The 21,989-nt window shown below is 39.3% G+C and overlaps 1 protein-coding gene across 1 annotated transcript in view; it reads right to left on the bottom strand.

Moving 5' to 3' along the window:
• Positions 1-818: 818 nt before the first annotated feature.
• Pak5 (p21 (RAC1) activated kinase 5) overlaps positions 819-21,989 on the bottom strand; it is a 107,363-nt gene continuing 86,192 nt past the window's right edge. The window contains exons 3-8 of the mRNA XM_026385834.2: positions 19,597-20,088; positions 17,554-17,687; positions 16,576-16,702; positions 5,073-5,198; positions 3,442-3,576; positions 819-974 (exon numbers count right to left, since the gene is read on the bottom strand). Of these exons, the coding sequence (XP_026241619.2) occupies positions 819-974; positions 3,442-3,576; positions 5,073-5,198; positions 16,576-16,702; positions 17,554-17,687; positions 19,597-20,088 (1,170 nt within the window). The remainder of the gene's footprint in view (positions 975-3,441; positions 3,577-5,072; positions 5,199-16,575; positions 16,703-17,553; positions 17,688-19,596; positions 20,089-21,989) is intronic.

Raw genomic sequence — 21,989 nt, 5'->3', positions numbered from 1 at the left:
AGCTTTATCCCAAGGAATAGTTTGGTGGTTTAATGTGGCTCAAACTTTATTTCATCATTTTTGGTTGGATAAATGAAATGTGTACACCATCAACCATCACTCTTAACTCTTCTTCCATCACATAAGACACTTGTTAAGATAAGAAAGATATTCTACTAAAGCTGACGGTGATTGAGAGTCATTCAGTATTCAAAGTTCCTAAAGAATCGTTGGTTCTCTGAAAGGGATAAAAAAGTAGGAAAGGCTTTGTTCAAACTCCTGCTAGTAAACAAGTATTACTTCAACTGATACAATGGCTACGTGACATCAAAGTACTATAAATTATCAAAACTATTGTACAGAAAAATTACAAATTCATTGCAAAATACATTACACTGCTACCATTAAGAAAAAAGTGCTTTTTGTTTTCCTTTCTTTCTTTTTTTTTAAATTTATTTTATTTTTTTTGCCAGAAAAGTATTCTTTCAATATAGAAAATCCTATGCGGTACCCTGCATGTGGCTAGGATATAACATAACGGAGTTTGTACTGAGTCCTTCTGATTTGCTGGATGAAGGGCTGAAAAATATAATAATGACTTATTAAAGCCATACTCCAAATGACCATGCCAGCTGTCAGTGGAGAGATGCCTATTTAAGACACAAGAAGATGCCCTGGTCTGTCGAACCCTGCCGGTCATCGCACTGTCCCACCAATCAGCTGGTCTAGAATGCACAGGCCTTTTGTATGATCTGTGGTTTTTCTTATGTTCTCCTGAATTATTCTCACATCCTTGCTTAGTTTTGTCACCTACGTGAATCCTCTGCTCAGTGATGCCCTTAGTGATGCCTATATTGTCTCATGAGGGGAACGATGCAAGATGGTGGACCTGCCAATTTTAAGAAAGGATGTCCAAGGAGTTCCTGGGCCGTGGCTCTTAGAGCGGGTTCCCTCACCAACATGAGGTCTAGGAATCCCCGCAGCATTGAAGAGACCTGTGAAAACATACAGATAGCATCCTGAGAACTAACACAGACACTGACCCCAGTTCTCAAAATAATTTCCCAGTCCTGGCAACAGCTTCAAATTCTAGAAACTAGTTGCGTTAGGAAGAAAGATATGTGAAAGAAAAGAAGGCATTGTCTTTATTAACACATGATGTTTTTATTTAAATTTGAAGTAATAAGGGTACAATTAAGAATAAAATCTTATTTACCAAATAAAATAGTAATGGTAATAATAGGGACAACAGCAACAACTGCATGATTACTATATACAAGTACTGGTCACACAGGCAATGAAGTACAGTATAAACATGGAATAGTCTTATTTTTCTAGCAACTACAATCATTTGGGCTCTGTGAACTCCCCTCTCTTGAAGGGAAAGAAGTCTAGATTACTATGTACTTTTTCATATACATCTTAACTACATTCAAGTAAATACACACCAAGTGAATGGTCCAATAGATTTGAATATATCTTTACATATATTCACACCTGTCAAGGTTTCTAGAAGGCTACCTTGGGCCCCCTTCCTGCCAATATTCATTCCTAGCAAAAGCTAACTATCCTATTGACTTCTAATAGCATAAATTAGTTTTTTCTGCTTTTATACTTTATAGAAATTGAGTTAGGCACCATGGACCCTTCTCTGTCTGGCTTCATTCATTCAACTTTGGGTCTGTGAGATTCATTCCCGATGTGTGTGACCAAAATTTCATCCTTTTCATTGCTGCATGGTACTCATTGCCCAATTATACCACACCTTGTGTATCCATTTGGGAAATAATCTTGGGAGTTTCCAGCTTTTGACCTTTAGGATTAAAGACACCTCTCATAGATGGCTTTGAAGAACACTGGCACTCATTTCTATTGGGTGTAAGACTATTTTCTTAGAATACAGCTTTTGTTACTTATCATTATTTACACTTAGTCCAACCCAGTAAACAATTTAATTTCCTATTCAGCTCAAGTAGTTCCATTTTTATTTATTTTTATTTTGCAGGTTCACACAAACCTACATGAATGATTCCACTAATGCTCTTTCCTGAGGTTCAGGTGAGAGGAAAGAGGAGACTCTACCATTATAAAGTATTCTCCCCAGCCCAACTCAATAGTGCATACCTGTAATCCCAGTGGCTTGGGAGGCTGAGAAATGAGTATTGTGTGTTCAAAGCCAGCCTCAACATGTTGGTGATGCCCTGAGCAGTGAAACCCTGCCTCAAAATAAAAACTAAAAAAAAGCGAGGGGTGTGGATCAGTGGTTAAGTGCCCCTGCTTTCAATCCCTCCCTGGTACCAAAAACCAAACAAAAATAACCCCCCAAACACAAACCAAATAACAAAACAACAATAAGGACAAAAACCCCAAGGTATTCTCCCCTATAAGGCAGCCTCACATTCTCTCTTATTACTAAGCAGATGGGAGGGAGATATGGCTGGGTCAATGTTTACAGAAGGGTCCTGGGGACATATCCCTTCTCAGCAAGCCCCGCAGGGAGCTGACCTCTTTGCTATGTGGTATCTCTTGGACTTCTCATAATTTTTCCTGAGATTGGCCTCGATCCACATGTTTTGGGAACTAGGAAAGGCCCTGCTGGGTCTCTTACATGTATTACACTAACATGGCCTTCATCACTGCATGACCCAGTCCCTGCACACCTCTCTGACATGTTCTACCCTTGTCCCTGGCTCACTTTGACATACTCATATAAACCTTATTCTTTCTTAGCTTTTTAGGTCCTTGTACTTGATGTCCCTCTGCCTGGAACATTGGTCTCCCATACCATTGCAAGATTTTTGCCTTCTTTCCAATTTTTTTTTTCTTGTACCAGGGATTGAACTCAAGAGCACTTAACCACTGAGCCACATCCCCAGCAAGATTTTTGCCTTCTTTCCATTTGAGTTCCAGATCCTTGTTTACAGATCCTTGTCAGAAGCAAGGGCTTCCCTCACTCTTTGACCTAAACCAGTTCTCAATCCCCTCTCCTGTGCACACCATTATATCACAGTGCTTTGTTTTCTTCATATAAATTATTTTGTTCATCCATTTGCTTATAGTTTATTATCTCCTCCTCCAACTAGAATGCAAGTTATGTAAGAGATAGGGAATCTGGGGTCTTTCACCCCAACCTTCCCAGTAGTTAGAAGTCTCCAGCAGGTAACAGGTGCTCAAGGAGTGAGTATTGAATGGAGCACTTGATTCACTCTTCCAATCAGCCCCTTGAGACATGAAATGATCCCACAACATTTTACATATGAACTCTGGCCAGAAAGGCTGAATCACAAGCCCAATGCATGAACAGAAGGGCAGAGATTCGAATCTGAGTGACTAATTTCAGAGGTTATATGCTCTTACACCAGAATCTACCCACCCACTGAGTGTGGCATGCCAGTCTTTGAAGCCACAGAGACGCTAAAAGATCTGATAACTACTTTGGACCTAGCAAAACACACTACTCACCTTGTGTTGGTCCTTCACTCTTGGAGGTAAACTGTCCCGGATCCTACGCATTGCCTGCAGAGGAGGCTCATTGAAGTAGGGGGGCTCACCATCAATCATCTCTATCACCATGATCCCAAGAGACCAGATGTCCACCTGTTGGGCACAACACACTGGTTATGACAGGTGAGGTGAACACTCTGAAATGCTGGATGTGTCCATGGAACCCAATAGATTCTTACTTATTCATAACTTAATATGGTATTTGTAACTTCTCAAATTTGCAACTCAGATTTATCAGCTGACTTGTTAGATTACTGAGGTCCTTGGTTCTCTTTTTGCTTTTAAAAAGTGTCAGTGAAGTTCACACCAATAAGTAATAAATGAATAACTTAACATTCTGAAGTTTAGTACTTCAATTTTTTCAGTACTTCAACTAACTTTTAATTAAATTCTGTAATTAACTGCCTTTGAGAGCACATTCAAAAAATCCAAATTTTTATGCTATGAAAATAGAAAATAAAGTTGCATTTAAAATCATAAGAAAAGTTCTTGACATATTCATAACAAACTGCAAGGAGCTACTACTGCATACTATGCAAAACACACGCCAATATTTTTTTTAATAATTTGGTTTTTTAAAATAGTTCTTTTCCCACCTACTTTGGGATTTCCCACCCCCTTATGTTTTATTGTTTTGAAGCAGCATGCACAAAACCCTGCTTTATATAAACCATCTCTAGGGAGTAGAGAGAGAAAAAAAGGAAGGAATGCTGAGAAATTCTTTCTGAGTGAAGAATGGGAAGGGAGGACTATAAGGGTGCTATGAATTCCCAGTATGCTACATTTCTATTATACCTCTTGGTAGTGACTTTTGCTGAGAATTTATCTCTTGGAAAGACAGTGAGACAAACAAGTTGAGTGCTCCCTCTGAGGTCAAGCTAAGAAGGGAAAGAGCAGATTCGGCCTTAACTTATGCCTGCATTCTTCATGTTCTGGTTCATGCCACTTTTTCCCAGGCTTCTCCTCTCTCAGAATCACCAGCTGCACCATAACATGTGGACACTCTATACTCAGCTGGAACTGGCTGCTTGGGCTCCATGTGGATGGAGCCTTGTGTGTCTCAGAGCTCCTACTCATGTTATTCCCTCCCTAGAAGGCCTTTATTTCACCCCCTGCGGCAGCTCACTTTCACCTATCCAAGTCCTATCCCTTCATAGATTATTGTTTGCTTTCCAGAAAAAATATAAATTATAATGTATTTTTGAATGTTATAATAGTCACATGATTTTTTTTCTATTAGAAGCCATTATGGCTCAAACAAATATTACCTCTACTTGTGGCATTTTCTCTGATCCTCTTGTCTTTCTCTGAAATATGCCTGCTAATTTTAGCATCTCCGGGCACCTATTTAAGAGTGGGACTCCCATCCCAACTCCCATATACCTTGTAGGATTGCAATAAAAGCCCCTGGATAAATATTATGGTAATATCCCGAATAGTGGCCAATGTCACTTCAGCCTACTCTGTCCTAAGTCAGCGAATGGGAATTAACTGTGGTGTCAAAAGTCATCGCTCCAATTGTCTGTGGTCACCAAATATCAGAACACAGCATCACTGCCACTTTTGAAAAATGCCTGTTTTGCCCTTACCTCTGTCCCATAGGGTAGCCTGGAAATAACTTCAGGTGCCATCCAGTAAGGGGTGCCTACCAGGGATTTCCTCTTTGGCACCTCTTTGGAAACTTGAGCACAGAAACCAAAGTCAGATAGCTTTATCTGAAAAGAAAAGGAAAACCATAAATGAACATTTTGAAAATACTGTCTGCTAGGCATACAAAAAAAATAAATATATTTACCTAGAAATAAAGACATAAAGAGCATCAAATTCAAATTCAATAACCAGCCTCAGAAATATCAGAGAAGAGGTCACAAGACCCTTTTACTGGAAAGGCACAAATCCATTTTAATGGAAAAACTTTTTACAGGTCTACCAGAGTTGACTTCCAAAGGCTTGAACTCTAGCTGCTTTTATCTTTTCATAAAACAACAAGAAACTCTCACAAATTAAGTGTATAACCTATTCATTAAATCTCAAACCCATAACTTGAATATAACAGATGATGCTTTAGTGTAAGTAAATTGCTATTTGTGAGGGGAATTTTGTACACATTGCTGCAGCATAGGCAATTGAGCACATTTAGAATTCTATGTACCATGTGATGATTTAAACAGCCACCCTCTTTTTTAGTGTGTCTGAAATACCGGAAGATATGCATTTATCTAGGATGCCAAGATGTCACTTAAAGTGTTGGTTCCCCTTCCCTTTTTGTTTTGCTCCTTTTTCCTGGGGGACAACGGAAGTTAACAATGTAAACATCTCTGAGAGTGGAAATGCAGGTGTAGAAACGGGATGTCAGCACATGGTTGACAGTTCCTTAAGGTGGAGGTCAAGCTAAGAAGGGAAAGAGCAGATACTAAGGACTCAGATATGGTCAAAAAGAAAACGAACTTTGAAAATTCTTGCACAAACTTCCTGTCCTTTTAAGAACATAATGCACGGTTAGACACCGGTTGGATTGTATATTCTAAATGATCGGGATTTGGTTTATTTCTGGGAGGCACACTTCCTGGTCAGGATGACCTGCTCTGAACTTCAGGTGGCCTTACCAACCAGAACACCAGTGGGCCGCTTAGTTGTTAGTGATGATAGAATCCAAAAGGAAATAGTACACTGGGCATTGTTTAGCAGTGGTGCAGAATGAATATTTGAAGTTAAAATTCTCTATAGATCCAAGATATAGTCTCTCAGGTATGAGTTCTGTCTTGATATTCTATAACTTTCTGAACCTCCTTTCTCAATCTTCCTTTTTAAATTTTCTTTTTCTTTTTTTGTCTCTACCTCTGCCATCTACACCTTAGACTTTGATGTTTCTTTGGGTTCTGCTTTCAACTCTAACCTTTTTTTCCTTTTTACCTCTTCTTGCTGCATATTCTCTTTCTTCCTATACTTAATTCCTCTCCATTTAAAATCTGTATTTTGGGTTGGGGTATAGCTCAGTGGTAGTGTGCTTAGCTAGCATGCATAGGATCCTATATTTGATCCCTAGCATCACACACACACACACACACACACACACACACACACACACAAATCTCAAAAACCAAAAAACACCAAACTGTGTCACCAACCATTATATGTCTCCACATTGGATGACCTCAATCAAACTTGCTAATATTTGCCTAGTGATGCTGCAGCCATCTTAGTTTGCACAAGCATACTTTATAATGCTTTCACAATGAGCAAATTGGCTGTGAGCACATGTCTCAGAATGTACCTTTGTCATTATATGAGGTGCACCTATAATAGTGGACTAGTGTAGGTGCCAAATCCAATGACTAGTGTCCTTATAAGAAAAAGACAGGACACACAGACACATAGGGAAGAGCATAGGAAGATGGAGGCCACAATTAGAGTGATAATCCTCTATGCCAAGGAACACCAAGGATTACCAAAAACATCCAGAAAGTAGGAGAGAGGAATATAATAGATTGTCTCTCAAAGCTTTCAGAAGGAACAAATCCTGTCAACACCTTGATTTGGGGTCTTCTGTTCTCCTGCACTGTGTGAGACTAAATTAAATTCAGAGAGAATAAAACTCCACTCAGTTTGGGGGGCTTTGTTACTGTAGTCCCAGCACACTCTCAAATTGTATGCCTAATACACTCTAGATAAACCTCACTGAGCTGTTACTACATGTGAGGTACCACTGTAAGCACTTTTCATGTATATCTCATTTAACTGCTCACAAGAAATGAATGCGCTGGGAAATATTATTATCCCCATTTTATAGATAAGTAAGCCAAATTATAAAGGGGTTAGGTTACTTGCCCAGGATTCAGGGCAATTAATGGGAAAGCTAGGATTCAGATGTTTAATCACTACCCTGTACTGAAGAGCAAAATTATAGGTCAAAAGAAGGCAGTTAGAAACGTTGCAGATGTTGAAGATGGATTGCTGATAGGGTGTCTGAAGAAATGAGAGGGATGGTATCCAGAGTCTTGCTACTCAAATCAGCAGCAGCACCAGTAGCAGCAACAACATGAAATGGGAGCTTATTAGACTTGCAGAATCTTAAGTCCCACCCTAGACCTAATCAAGTCAGAGTCTCCATTTTAACAAGATCCTCGGCTGTTGGTTCTCACATTGTAGCTTACAACAAAGAGACCACAGTTCACCTAGGGAAAATAAGAACAAGGAGCATCCTTTGGTCAGGTGAGGAGTAAGGGGTACTTGTTTTCACAGGGTCTCATGTTTTCATTTCAGCATCTTGACAGAAGCCTTCCTGAAAATACTGACAACCCACCAGATGGCCTTTCAAGATGCCCCTTAACCTGCTGTCTTTTATATTGCCAACCTTATTCCTCATTGCTCTCATATGTACTGCCACCAGTCCTAAGCATCAAGGGGGTTCCTGGAATGGGGGATTTCCAATGCTAAAACCTGAAAAGTTCCATGCAAATTGGAAAGAGTTGGTCTGTTTCCAAATATGAGTTTTTGTTCATTTTTCTTCCTACATATTCAATTCTCAAGTATACTCCAGGGGATTAAGCACATCTCATTTCCTCTGTGATTTTTCTCAGAAACCCATATTGATCAGTCCCTTCTCCACATTCAAGAGAATTCTGGACACACTCAGTCTTGAAAAGTTTTCTAATGCGGTTATGTCAGTCCAGCTAGCAATGATATTCCTCAGGCTAACAGCTCAGCTTTTTTGATTGTGGAGCCTTCCTGTGTTCCTTAAGAGCTGGGCAAACAATAGATGCTCAAAAAGCACGTGCCACCAGATTGATTTTATGTTGACATATGCATACATGATAGTAGATCACATGATAGAAGACACATTGGGGCTCTTTCTGAAATCATCATTGACATATTGAAGACATCTGTTTCTAGGATCAAAGTTAGAATACAGACGAAATACATAAAAATGTTTGGGAATGTTTTTTTTACTCTTTATTTTCTGTTCCTGATCTTTTCACTAATAAGTCGCTAACAGTGGCTTAGAGTAGGGGACAACTGGATTATTCCTGGTGGAATTAGGGGAAAAGATACTTTAGGGGAGAGATGATTTTCTCAATTGCTTTGGTAAATCAAGAATCAACTGCAGAGGACTCAGATCATGGAATCTCTCCTGTTGTGTGAAGAAGAAAACCCTGTGGCAATGGCAATTAGTCCAGAATCCTTGCTGCCCTGTTAAAAAAGAAGTCTATTATGCACAGAAGTAAAAATCCTGCTGTCTGTTCTTTTTAGCCTGGGATTACTTACAGAAGGGGAAAGAGAAAAGCAATGTTGATTATATCAGGCCCCATGCTCCTTACTGTACACCAATTCCTAGTATACCCAAATGGATGAGAGTGGGCTTTAGGATTACCTGTAGCATAATTACCTACACTAACAGGCAAGAGGAGAATGCAAATATATGTCTGAGTTCAGAGGTAATCAAAACATTTAATAATTGATCTAGATCAATCAGAATCTAGATGTAAAGTCAAACAGTGTCCTAGAGTTACTCTGGATAGGACTACCATTTTTAAATGTATCTCAGAAAAGGGTTTCAGTGACACTCTTAAGAACTTGAAAGAGTGGCTCATAACTAACCAGAATATTTCAATAAACCAACTGAGCTGCAGGCTTGGCCATGCCCAACTTGGCCTCCATGGAGACAGCACAATTGTGTGAGTGGAAGTGGTCTTGAGGCAGCACTTCTGGCTTCCATGGCTTGTGTGTGATGCCCAAAAGTCTATAAGCCCCTCCAGATCTCAGTGAGAGAAGGAGAATGTGCCTGGCACAAGGCCACGTTTGATATACGGACTTGAACAAAAGGACACCTTTCACCACTTGAGGCAAAGGCAGGAGGAGTGAAACATTGCTGAGGTACCTCCTGGACAGCCCAGCCATGGGAGGACAAGCTGATCTTTATTCCAGGTATCAGGAGAGTCCAGGCACACCAATGCAAGGACCAGAGAGGACCTGGAAGATGAGTCCTATCCTCTTCACCCTGAGGTTCCACATACCAAGAAGCCACCATGGGGAAAAGAGTGAGTGTGGGAGGTGAGAAGAGGGAGTTGGTGGTAGCTAAATCCAAAAGACTTTTGAGTTTTTAAAAGTATCAGCTGAGACTTAAAGTAATGCATTTAAACTTTGACAGATAATGATTGAATTTTTTTTCAAGCAACCTGATTTAAAATAGAGAATTCTAGAAGGAATCTAGCCAGTAGAGATCTGAGAAGAAGTTGGGTCAGTTTTAGGAAACTCTCAGGTCTCTATTTGTGTGTGGGTCAGGGCTGGTTATTTCTAAAGCTAAACTGTGGGTGTGCAGCCCCCTTCTACACAGACAGAAGAGCAAGAACAGTCACGCTGATAAATTCCATTTGCCTATACATTTAAGAAAACTGAATGACTAAGGAGGTGAATGTATGAGCATCTGGGTATTGATAGTTTTTAATTTCAGTATTCCTGGTGTGGGTTTCTCCTTGCTGACATGAACAAACTCAATCCCCTCAAAATATGGCATACTAATAATTATCTTCCTGACAAAGTGTAAGATAAGTAATTGAAACTAGACACTTGGGACTTAGGCCTGTTCTTCTGTTGTAGGAGTATAAGCACTTTTGTATAAGTTTTTACTCATCCAAGTACATAAAAGACACAATTTTCTAAAAGAGCATAATTGCACACAACATTTGTCCAAATAAATCTGCAAGTAGATAATGAGATCTCAAGTAATGAGTATAATAAAGCACTGGAGGCAGATCTTAAAAGCAAATCACACAGACTCTAAGCTGAGCCTTATTTTAGATGGAATTGTATAACTCGGCTGCTTCGGAAACCACCTTTGTCTAACTCATGCAGTCAGGCTAAGGAAACTGCAGCTAGTATACCACCTCCACTCCCACCCCAAAGGAAGAGGAGTAGCTGGTTGCACAAAAACCAGACAAGGAAGTGGAATTTAGAACTCAGACAAAGCTGCTATTTAAACCTGAGATCCCATCCATGTCTAATGTGCCCTAGCTAGGAAGCCCAGACCCCCACAAAAGGATGGAGAAGAGGGGCCCCTAGCAAAATGAAGTCTATCCACAAGATACCCTCGGGATTGAAAATAGAATGTAAAAAACCCTTGGCTCTACTAATTGCACACCCAATAAAGAATTCTGTGTTTGCTCCAGGTTTGGGGCTGAGACCATAGATGATTGCTTTCGGGCCTGATTCCTGGGTGCTTTCAATAAGGCATTTAACTCGTGTAGTCTCAGCATAATGTGAGAACTTGTTGGAGATGCAAACTTGATGGGACCACCCAGACTGAGTAATTTAGCATCCCTGGGGTTGGGGGATCCATTTTCTTGCCAAGCTCTCCATTGGGTTCTGATGTCACTAATGTTTGAGAATTTCTACTTCAAGGAGAGCAATAACCCAGGGACAAAGAAACTGAGAGTGGGAATTAAAGGTGCCATCATGATAATGGTGCCTCCAACTCTGCTTAAGGTCCACTTCATCAGCTGCAAACTCAAAGAGGGGAGGAAGAACCTCAGAGAGACTAACCTAGAATAGGATAGAGACCTTAGCCCACCCTCTGCCACTTGGCAGAGCACAGAGAGTAGTAGGAGCTTGCTGGAGGCTGGACAGAAGTGTTAAAAGAAAAGCAAAACCTGGGCCTCTTAACTTCATGCTGTGCAACCCACATTAGGCAACGTTCTCTTATCAAGTAGCAGAAAGGGAGTACCGATGGAGACCAGGAAGTTAACTCAGAGACTGTCGGAGCAGAATGAATTTTAGCAAGTTATTTCACACGCCTGAGTGTCTGTTTAAGAACATCCCTGGGAAAACAATCTCCAGGTCATCCTGTATTGTAAAATTCTAGTTATTTGAGATACAACAAAACTAAAATGATGAAGGGAAGAAAGCTAATAATATCAAATCAATTAAATGGGGCTAGGTGGAGACAATAGAATACTATTGGGCCCATACCTCTAGGGAAAAGATGATTCCAGCTGATTGTCATAGTAAAGAAGAAGAGGAACAATCATAATGCCCACGTTGTCAGTCTGTGGCCTTTTATCTAATTCTTTATCCCTGCTTCAAATTCTATGGAAGGCAGGGCACAAACATATCACTGTTTCCAAGAACCATGTTTATAATACCCCAGAAGCACATCCCTAGGCAAGAACTTAGTACAAGTCATTTATTTGGAAGATGTAAGAAATACTAGCAGTGATATGGCCAAGTATGATAAGGAAGGCAATTATTTAGAGATTATTTACCAGGCTAGTTATGGGCAATTAGAGCTCAATCTTGCTGAAGAAGTCTGGTGGACTGTGTAGAGCAAGTGACTCTCAGTTATTCTACCAAATGAGAGAGCTGGGGTATTTACATACCAACACCCAGCACGTGTTCTGGGACTTCTCTGCTGCTTACCAGAAATCAATGACTAATCAGATATTATATATGTCATAGGTAATTAGGAAATGGCTTTCTTTTAATTGATATAAAGGAAGTTTTTTTTCCAGGCTTTTAAGAAGCCAGAAATAATTTGTTCTTTTCAGTCTGAGAAAGTTCCTGTCATTTTTTGTTGATTTTGCAATCATGGCTTCACAGAAGTTGCCAAAAAATGTGCATCTAGACCTTCATACTATCAGCCTCTTATCAAGGTACAGCATAATATCAACACAAAGAATTGATGTGGTGACAACCCACAGAGCTTATTCAGATTTTATCAGGTCTATATGAACCTATCTGTGTGTTATGCGTGTGTCTACTCTGACATTTTAACAAATGTTGCCTTGCATAGCCACCACCACAAACAAGATATCACAAACCATCACCATAAGACTCCCTAGGATATCTCTTCATAACTGCATGTCCCCTGTTCCTAGCCCCAGGCAACCATTTATCTGCTGTGGATCTCTATAATTATTTCACATATATTATATACTCAGAACCATGCAACATGTATCCTTTTGAGATTGAATATTTTTTACTCAGAATAATTTTCTGGAAACTCATTCACTTTCTGTATGTGTCAATTGTTTGTTCTTCTTTTAATTGTTGAATAGTACTCCATGGTATGACCACATCATACTTTATTTAACCATTCACCCTCTGAAAGACTTTTGAGGAGTTTCCAGTTTGAGGTTGTTATGAAAAAAACTTCTATGAATATTTGTACACAAGTTTCTATGTGCAAATAAGCTTCATTATATTTGTACACAAGTTTCTATGTGCAAATAAGCTTCATTTCTCTGAACAAGAGTGTAGTTACTGGTCATAGGGTAAGTCAGTTTTAGTTTTCTTAAATATTTTACTAGTGACTCATACATAATACTGGGGTTCATTTTGGCATCTTCATACATGCATGGAATATAAATTACTCCATTACAATCCTCAGTCTGCAAACTGTTTTCCAGAGTGGTTGTACCACTCTGTTTTCCAGAGTGGTTGTACCAGCAATGTATGAATGACCAGTGTTATCACTGTTTTTCATTTTAGCCATACTTATAGGTGTGTAGTGATATCTCATTGTAATTTTAATTTGCATTTCTCTAATGATGTTCAATACCTCCCAACAGGAAGAGAATCCAGTACTTCTTGTGTGGCAGACAGCATTTTTTAAAAGAGCAAACAATAGTATCACCCATTTCATGAGCTTTTCTTATTCTGTGACTTTAATTTTCTTCCCACTCAGGAGGATTCCATCCTTCCTTCCTCACTGAATCTGGAAGGACTTGTGATTATGGTGAAAGTGACACTATTTGATACTGTGATTATGTTACAAAAATGCCATGTACTTCCACCTTGTTCTCTTGGAATCCACTCATGGAACCCAACTACCATTCCATGAGGAAGCCCAAGTGTCACGGAGAGGCCACATTGTTGTTGTTCTGGCTAATAGTTCCCAACTGACCTTGTAGTCACCAGCTACCACCACCTATCTGATATGTAAGTGAGGAAGACTTCTAGAAGACCCCAGTCCAGGCATCATCTAACCAGAGGTCAGAGCAGCACTGCCTTGCTGAGCCCAGCCAACTCTCAGAGCTATTGAGACACAGCTCAAAAGCTCATTGACCTATGACCTTGAGATGCTTTGTTATAATAGCAATAAAATAACTAAAATAGTCTTCTTAATATGCTCTATTAGTTCAGTATAAAAATGTGCTCTCAGATTTTGTTTTGCAGAGTATTCACACTATATCTCAGCTCTCTTTATGTAAAAAAAAAAAAAAATAGTTTCCTTGTTCTGTAGAAAACCGAAGAAGCCCATTAGAATCAATATGGTATAAAATTCTGAAATGTGAATGAAAAACCTTTGGCCTACACAGCCAAGAGGCACAGATCCACCAAACATGCAATTTGTTCTCTCTGCTTGGGAGACTCCTACCTCTGACAGCTAAAAGGTCCAATTCCTCCTAAACCTCTTCTGTGATGTCACTGCATCAGAGGGGCCTTCTCTGACTGGCCTTTATAATAGAGCTCCAGGCTCCTTATGCTCCATAATCCGTATTCTGCTTAAATCAATTACAGAAAATTTAGCACTTTGCACTTCTTGTCTGGTGGTATTTTTTTTTAAATATATTTGTTTATTACCACATTTCCAACCCCTAAATAAGCTTAATGAAAGAAGTGATTTTGCTTTGTTCACCGGTAGGAGTTATAACCATCCCTAGCACACAGTAGACATTCAGCAAATATTTATGAAATGACATGTATAAAAAGCCACTAAGACTTAAAGGACTTCCAATGTGCCTGGCCCCATAAGCTCTTTGCTGGGTGCACAGCAGTACAGGAGATTTTGAGACAAAGGTTCTTCCTTTGAGAATAACAACTGAAAGATTTAATTATCTTGCACATTGAGAGGAGGGAAGATTTTAAGTGAGCTAATGAAGCAAGGAATTATTATCTTAGTTTGCTGTCTGATTTTGACATCAGATAGGTACTTCCAACAAGGAGGCCTGCAACATCAATCTACAGGCAAAGAAGGGTTGTCTTGAAATCGCCATGCCTTTTCTTTCTGGTAGTACAAGTGGACCACTTATACTGATTCATGGGCCAGTTCCATGTTTTACAAACTGAATTTGAGATTGTGGGGCCTAGGTGCTTTCTGAATTGGGCCAAGGAAGAATTCTTGTTCTTTTCCTATACTTCTGTTTTACAGAAGATTATGCAAAAATGGATGCTGATTCTTCCCTTCCCTTTGGACTATATCCCTTTCTAGTATGACTTTGTATTTTGTCTTATCAAGACATGGAATCTATTTCCCCACCTCTTGAATCTGGGCTTGGCTGTGTGGTATGACTTACTTTTGCATACATTATATAAGCACAGGGTTTAAAAGAGCTTGTTAATCTGCAACAGGGCTTACTTGTCTTGCTATACTTGGGAACCCTGCTACCAGCAACATACGAATTTACAGGGCTACTCTACTGGGAGACAAACAATACTTGGTTGGGGCCATGTGATCTTCCTGTGTCTTCTGAAAACCAGCGAATTGCCAGGCAAGTGAGTGAGACCATCAACTGCAGTCTGGTCACAAGTTCATTAGTTTGTGCCACATGGAGCAGAGACCAGTTGTTCTACCTGGTATCAGCCCAGAATGATGAGCCATAGATTTGTGAGTAAATAAATGGTTCTTGCTTTAAGCCATTAAGTATTATGAGGTTTGTTACATAGCAAAACCTTACAGATGCTCCTGTAGTCCTGCTTTTAAAAATTTCAGCCTGACTAATGCAAAAAGTAGGACCACAAACTGCCCATTAAATATAATCCCAAGTTTGCAAATTATGTATACATGGAAAGACAGAAAAATATTAAGTAGGATTGAGTGATCTTTGTTTTGTCATCTATTCTGAACTTACTAAGTTCTCTACAAAAAAAAAAAAAAAAAACTTTTAAAAACAAGGTAAGAAAAGCCAAAGTGCTTGGGAAGTTTCCTCCTGTTGTTCTCTGGGCAATTCTGATGTGACATGAACATGATGTGATTATCTCTGGGCAATTCTGATGTGACATGAACATTCTCCTTAGGGCCAAGATTACTAGATTATAAAAGATAGGTACATCAAAAGGATGACTGGCTCTATTTGTCCCAGAGCAATTAACTCTAGTGGGAGTTTCAGGGAATTTAAAATTCCTAAATGGTTAAAATCTGTTCTTCAGAACTATCCTATCTAACTAATCCTTCCTTGGAATAGCCATTCATTATTTCCTTAATTGTTGTATGCTCTGTACCATGCTGTAGCTGCTGAGATTAAACAGAATCCTCGGGGCATGCTGCAGTGATGAGAAATGCATAAGTCTAAGCATGGAAATATTCTGGTGTGATGAGTATTTTCTGTTTGTCCTTTCAGACACATTCTCCTCCTTTCTCTGAGCCTTAGGAGGCCAATTTGCACTGACTGTAGTGATGGCTCCTGACTGGGTTGAGCCAGTGGGGAGCATCAGTAGATGACAGAATCAAGGGCAGAGGGAGGCTAGGGTAGTTATCCTCAGCTCACATGCTACAGGTTCACCATGGACTGGATTTCACCAAAGCTCAGAGTTCCTTCCAGGCAGACCTGAATACTATAAATTATTTCCAGATTCCAGCAGACAGTTCCCTGCCTCTTCAGGCATGAGGTAGAATGGTAATCTATTCTAGAGAATTGTACTCATGTTTGTGCCCTGTTCCTTAAGAAATTTCCACGTTTGCTTGCACTTTTATAAACTATTATTAAGTAACCTCTCTGCAAATTATCATTTTGGAGCTTGTCATCTGTTTCTTGCAGGGCTTCTGAGAGACCCTGTAGACATGGATATTTGCAGGAAGGGGAGAAACACAGCCCTAGAAAAGTCAGCTCCTCTCCTCTAACAAAAGGAAGAATGTGACAGAAAATGAAATTTTCAAAGCTTTCATTAGTTCCTATACTTCATTGTGAAGGAGGCAAATTACCCATTCCAATTCAGGTCACAGAGGATGGGAAGGTAATTTCTTTTTTGTAAGTCTTCTGGAAAGTGTGGTGGGTGACTGGTGACAGAGAAAAATTAGAATTATGAAAAAGTGTTCTTAAGAGAATAATGTTCATGACAGATGAAGTGATGAAGAGGAACCCAACGTGAAAATTTTACCCGGCCATCACTTGTCAGGAGGATGGAGTCACTCTTTATATCCCTGTGAATCACTCCTTGATTGTGCAGGTAGGAGAGAGCTCTCAGCACTGACAGACAGACAGTAGCTATCTGTTCTTCATTCATTCTAGAAAGGAAATAACAGTTCAGGAACAAGAGAGGTACAAGGGCATCTTTCAAATTCTAAGGAGAGGTCACTTTTTTGTGTTCTGGAGAACTAGTCCATGTACTGCAGCCCATATCTGGAAAATCTGCAGACAAACAAAAGGAAGGTTCTGGCTTGATTGCCAGAACACAGGTTTGGTGTCAAAAATTAAAGAGGTCCAGCATAAATCAAAAGAATGAGACCTCAGTTTTTCAGCTCTGGGGTCATTAGTACAAATTTACTTCCATGGATTCTTACAAAAAAATTCCTTAGGCATTAACAAAACTGCAAGACTGGTTTAAACCAGAATTGAAGAATTTCTTTCTCTTAGGAGGCTTGCTTTCTAACATTAAACTTTGATCCTCTACCTGCCCTTTCCTTCCTTAGGTTCATGGGGTGGTACTATGTCATGACAACTCAGTATTTGAACTCTAGTTGGTAATGGGCACTTTTGTTATTTGTCACTGAAACTTCATTCTTTGCAGATTGCTGATTTTTAAATCAATGGCAGGGTTATAGGTATAGCTCAATGGTAAAGTGCATTCTTAGCACTCGCAAGGTTCAATTCCCAACACACCAAAAAAGCAAAAAATAAAAATAATTGGGTATTAATAACCTTCTTAGGTTAGGTAGAATGTTAATGAATGAATGGACTACACATGCAAGATATAACAATGAGAAATCTGGGAAACATAGGAGAAAAGGAAGTTGTGTTCCTTGATTCCAAAGAGTTTACAATTTATGAAGAGTTGAGAAGACAATCATTGAGACCTTACCTTGGAGGAGCATATTAAGCATCTTGAATTATCTGCCTGGATAATAAAGAAATGTACCTGGTATGAGTAACGATGTCTGTCAAGGCACCACCTTCTAGAAACTCCATGACCACCCAGAGCTCATCTCCAACTAGGTAGCTGTTGTACATGTCCACCACATTTTCATGGTGGTAATCCCGCATTATCACAACCTGGATGAATGAGAAAGATACTTTTTGACTTGTTTTGGTGGAATTTGGCTGGCTGTTCTCTAGTGGCTGAAAAGGTAGATAAGAAAGTGGAAGAATATGTACAACAAATAAACATAAAAGGCTTCTTTAATATATCAAGAGCTGTGTGTACAAAGTAATATGATGTGCCCTATAAACTTATAAAAATAAATTCAGCCTCACTGGTAATAAAAGTGTTCATGAAAATAGTACAATTTATTCATATCTATCAAATTAACAGAGATAACATGAGAGTATCTGGTAATGCTAGTGAAGGTGAAATAGGACTATTGGTGAAGATACCAATTGGTATGAACTTTCTGGAAATATTACATGTCATTTCCCTAAAATATATCATTAGATCTGTTCATTCCACTTCTATGAATCTAAAGAAATTTTCAGTTATGAGGCCAAAGACATGTGTTAACAATATTCACTACAAAAATATAAAAGTCTCAAATTAGAAACAATAAAATCAGAAACTGGGAGTGAATTTGACACATATATGTGACAAAAAATTATTGGCCATGAAAATGATGATTTGACATGTAGAAAATAAAACATGTTAATATATATCTTATTTTAATTTTTATTAATATCAACTTAATGTTAATAGTAATTGAAATTTGAATGTTACCAAACTACAAAGGGGCGGGGAGGGGAAGAAAAGAAGTTCAGTGGATTCAACAAAGGGAAATGAAGAGAAGGTGGATAAGAATAGAAAAGACAATGAAATGAATGTGACATGACTTTCCTCTGTACATATATGAATACACCACAGTGAATCTCAATGTGGTATGCATTGGCAAGACTGGTGTCCTAATTAGAATAAAATATTCCATGCTTGTATAAACATATCAAAATAGATTCTATTATTATTTATAAATAAAAATAAATAAAAACTAAAAAAAGAAAGTTACCAAAGCACACATATAGAATTATCCCAAAGAAAAGAGATATATAAGTAGAAAAAATATTTTAAAAAGCACTAAAGTCTTAATGTAGGCATTGCTTGCTTGTGGAATTGTGTGGGATTCTTTCTTATGCTTTCCATACCTTCTGCAGGAAGAAATCATAATTTTTTTAATAGTTAAGAAAAAAATATTTTAAAGTTCTTAAAGAATGACAGGCCATTGATTAAACCTCAGTTTACTAACTTACAAAAATAGGTTATAAAGGGTATAAATAGTATCACAACAATATAACATGTGTACAGTTGTCCCTCTGCTTCCCTGAGATTTTCATCTGTGGATTCAATCAATGGTGAATAGAAAATGATTTTTTAAAAAAATGCATCAGTACTGAACATGTACAGACTGTTCCCTTTACTTTTATTACCTAAACAATGTAATATAAAAACTACTTACAAAGCATTTACATTACATTGGGTTTTAGAGATGCTTTAAGGTATACAGGAGGATATGCAGAGACTATATGCAAATACTATATACTGTTTTATGTGAAGGACTTGAGAATTCACAGATTTTGTGTTTGAGGGGGTCCTGGAACCAATTTCCTACAGATGTTAAGGTTGATCTATAAACAGCTGAAGACAGTGGAGAAAGGAATGCAAATCACAGGTCTGTGGTCAACTTCCTGCATAACCTTGGGAGAGTCACCTAATCTGAGCCCAAGTTTCCTTGTGGCTGAAATAGTGAGAACACTTTCTGACTCATGAGGTTGTGAGGTCCAACTAAATTAATGCTTAGCACAGTGACTGACATGCATGAAGTACTTTATAAAAGTGACAGCCAAACACACACAGAAAAAAGACAAGTAGAAAAGATTATGTGGGTGCCTTTCTAATGTCCTCAAATGTACACGTGCTGTTTTTGAAATGGGATATAAATGTTACACTGGAGAGAAAGGATGATCCAAACACACCATTTACCTCATTAAAAAGCAATTCTCGCCTCTGTTGCTTTCGAAGATCCATTTTTTTCACCGCCACTTGCTTTCCCGTGTGTTTCTCGCTTGCGATGCACACGATGCCTGTTGACCCTTCTCCGATTTTGATAAAGTTATCCAAGTATTCTCTGGGGTCTCCCGGGCTGACTACCAGCTGCAGAGCAGCCCTGAACTGTTCATGGGACACCCTGGAGGGCTGCTGGTCTGAGGAGGAGCCCCAGCTGGGTGGGGGGTAGGTGCTGGATGAAATGCTGAGAGAGCTCAGGTAAGAGGCTGTGGAGATGTACTGCGAACTGGTCTGCAGGGAAGGGTGGTGGTACAGGGTGGCTTTGTGGTACCCAGAAGGGTACTGGTGGCTGCTTGAGGAATAGCCTGCTTTGCTTTGACTTTGAGGTAGTTTGGCGGGACCCCTGGGGTAGGTGTCAGACCCTGACAGTGGAGGACTGAGGACCATCTGTGCTCGATCATAATCCACCTGGAAAGACAGACATGGATGGAAAAGATTCACATGCTGGATCCAAATTGGGAATGGTCAGCTGGTAGAATGAAGGTCAACAACAGGTGATGAAAAGATATAACTGGGGCACCGACAGTACTGGTTACACTAGGAAAGAGTTTTCTCCCATCAGTGTACAACACAGGGGGAGTTTTAATTCATGTGTAATTTTCCCAGGTGTATTTGTGGCTTAACAGTATTTTCTTGTTCAGTATTTTGGGCAAGAATTTCAGGGGTAGGAGGCCTTTTCCATGCTTTTGAACTCACAGACTTAAAAATGTTATGTACCATCCATACATAACATAGTACATCTATCTGTACAAGGGAGAACATGACTCTTGGTACTAAGCAGCTTTTGCTTTGGTGTAGAACATAAGGAAAATGAATGTAACCGTATTGCCAGGTAAGTACAAATATAACTGAAAGCAACCAAAATTTGCAGGTGTATGCATGAAATCTGTATATTTGGCCAGCTCCCAAAGGGATGGCAGCAAAGAACATTCCACTCTGATTTTGGAGAGTGGGTGGAAGGAATTTAGCAGAGAATGGGAAGGGAAGTTCAAGTAAGGGGACCATTCTTATAGGACTGTAGGTGTAGGTCCCCAAAATCGCTTCTTGGAAAGGATCAGGAAAGAGCCCTGTTCATCACTGGAATTGTACACAAACCACATCATACCATGTTCACCTTCTTGTCCAGGCCAGAAAATGCTAGTGGATCAATATACCCTTTTTTTAAAATAAGACCCTATGACACCACAGTACTAGTTACATAAGTGGTACTCAAAAATGATTAGCTGATTTTGACCTCAGGCTCCTTCTTAACACATCACCCCAAGAAATTTCTGTCTCTTTGTTGTGATATGCATAGAATGACATTAACTTGCCCCTGTATTCCTGCCATCTACTGTAAGGATGTATATCTACTCTAAGATGGTAGTTATAAGATGGTCATATATAGCTATTTGAAGTCAATAAGAATAAAATAAAAAATTGAGTTCCTTAGTCATACTAATTACATTTTCAGTATAAAATAACCATCACATTAGATATCATTCCCATAGATCATGACCTCCACTGAAGTAATGACTACTGGAAAGCACTGTTCTAGGTAAAATGATTGTCCCCACTTAATGAATTTATCCCATTTATTCAACATACCAATATTTGAGCAACTGCTGTATGCTAGGCACCCTTTCAAGTGCTGGGGAAGTTGTTAACCAAACATCAAAATGGATGATCTTTCTGCCATCCTGGAAATTATATTCTAGAGCAAGAGACAAATAACAAATAAGGAAGTCAATAAATATATAGTATGTAGTTCATTCTTAAGTGACATGAAGAAATTTATAATAAAACAGACTAAGAGGGTTGAGAGTAATGGGGTACCATCTTGGATACTATGGTCATGGAGGGCCTCTGTGAAGGGGTACCTTTGAGCAGGAATTGGGATGATGTGAAGGAACAACCACCATTGTTGTCCTGGTTTGGGATGGTCCAGGCAGAGAAATGCACATAGGGGATTCTAGGCAGATCCAGACTTGGAAGCTTTGAGGGACAGCAAGAAGTGTCCAGTAGAGTGGAGGGAGGGAGATTCAGAAAGAGAGCAGAGCTAGAGGGAAGATTATGGAGGTCTTGGCAAGGATGTTGACTTTGGCTCTGAATGAGTTAGGAGCTAATGGAGGTTACCAAACCGAGAGGAGTAACATTGTCTGGCTCTCTCTGGCTGATGAAGGAGAATATATTTTGGAGGCAAACATAGAAACAGTAATGTAAATTAACTGCTGTAATCCATGAGGGCTGAAATTAGGGTGGTTACTATATATGGGGTAAGATATGGTGGGATCCAGGATAGGGCTTGAAAGTAGAGCTGCAAGATTTGA

The sequence above is a fragment of the Urocitellus parryii genome, chromosome 6 (assembly GCF_045843805.1).
Source record: "Urocitellus parryii isolate mUroPar1 chromosome 6, mUroPar1.hap1, whole genome shotgun sequence".
Lineage (NCBI taxonomy): Eukaryota > Metazoa > Chordata > Mammalia > Rodentia > Sciuridae > Urocitellus > Urocitellus parryii.
The sequence above is the reverse complement of the archived record's forward strand: the minus strand, read 5'-3'. Positions and strand labels throughout refer to the sequence as shown.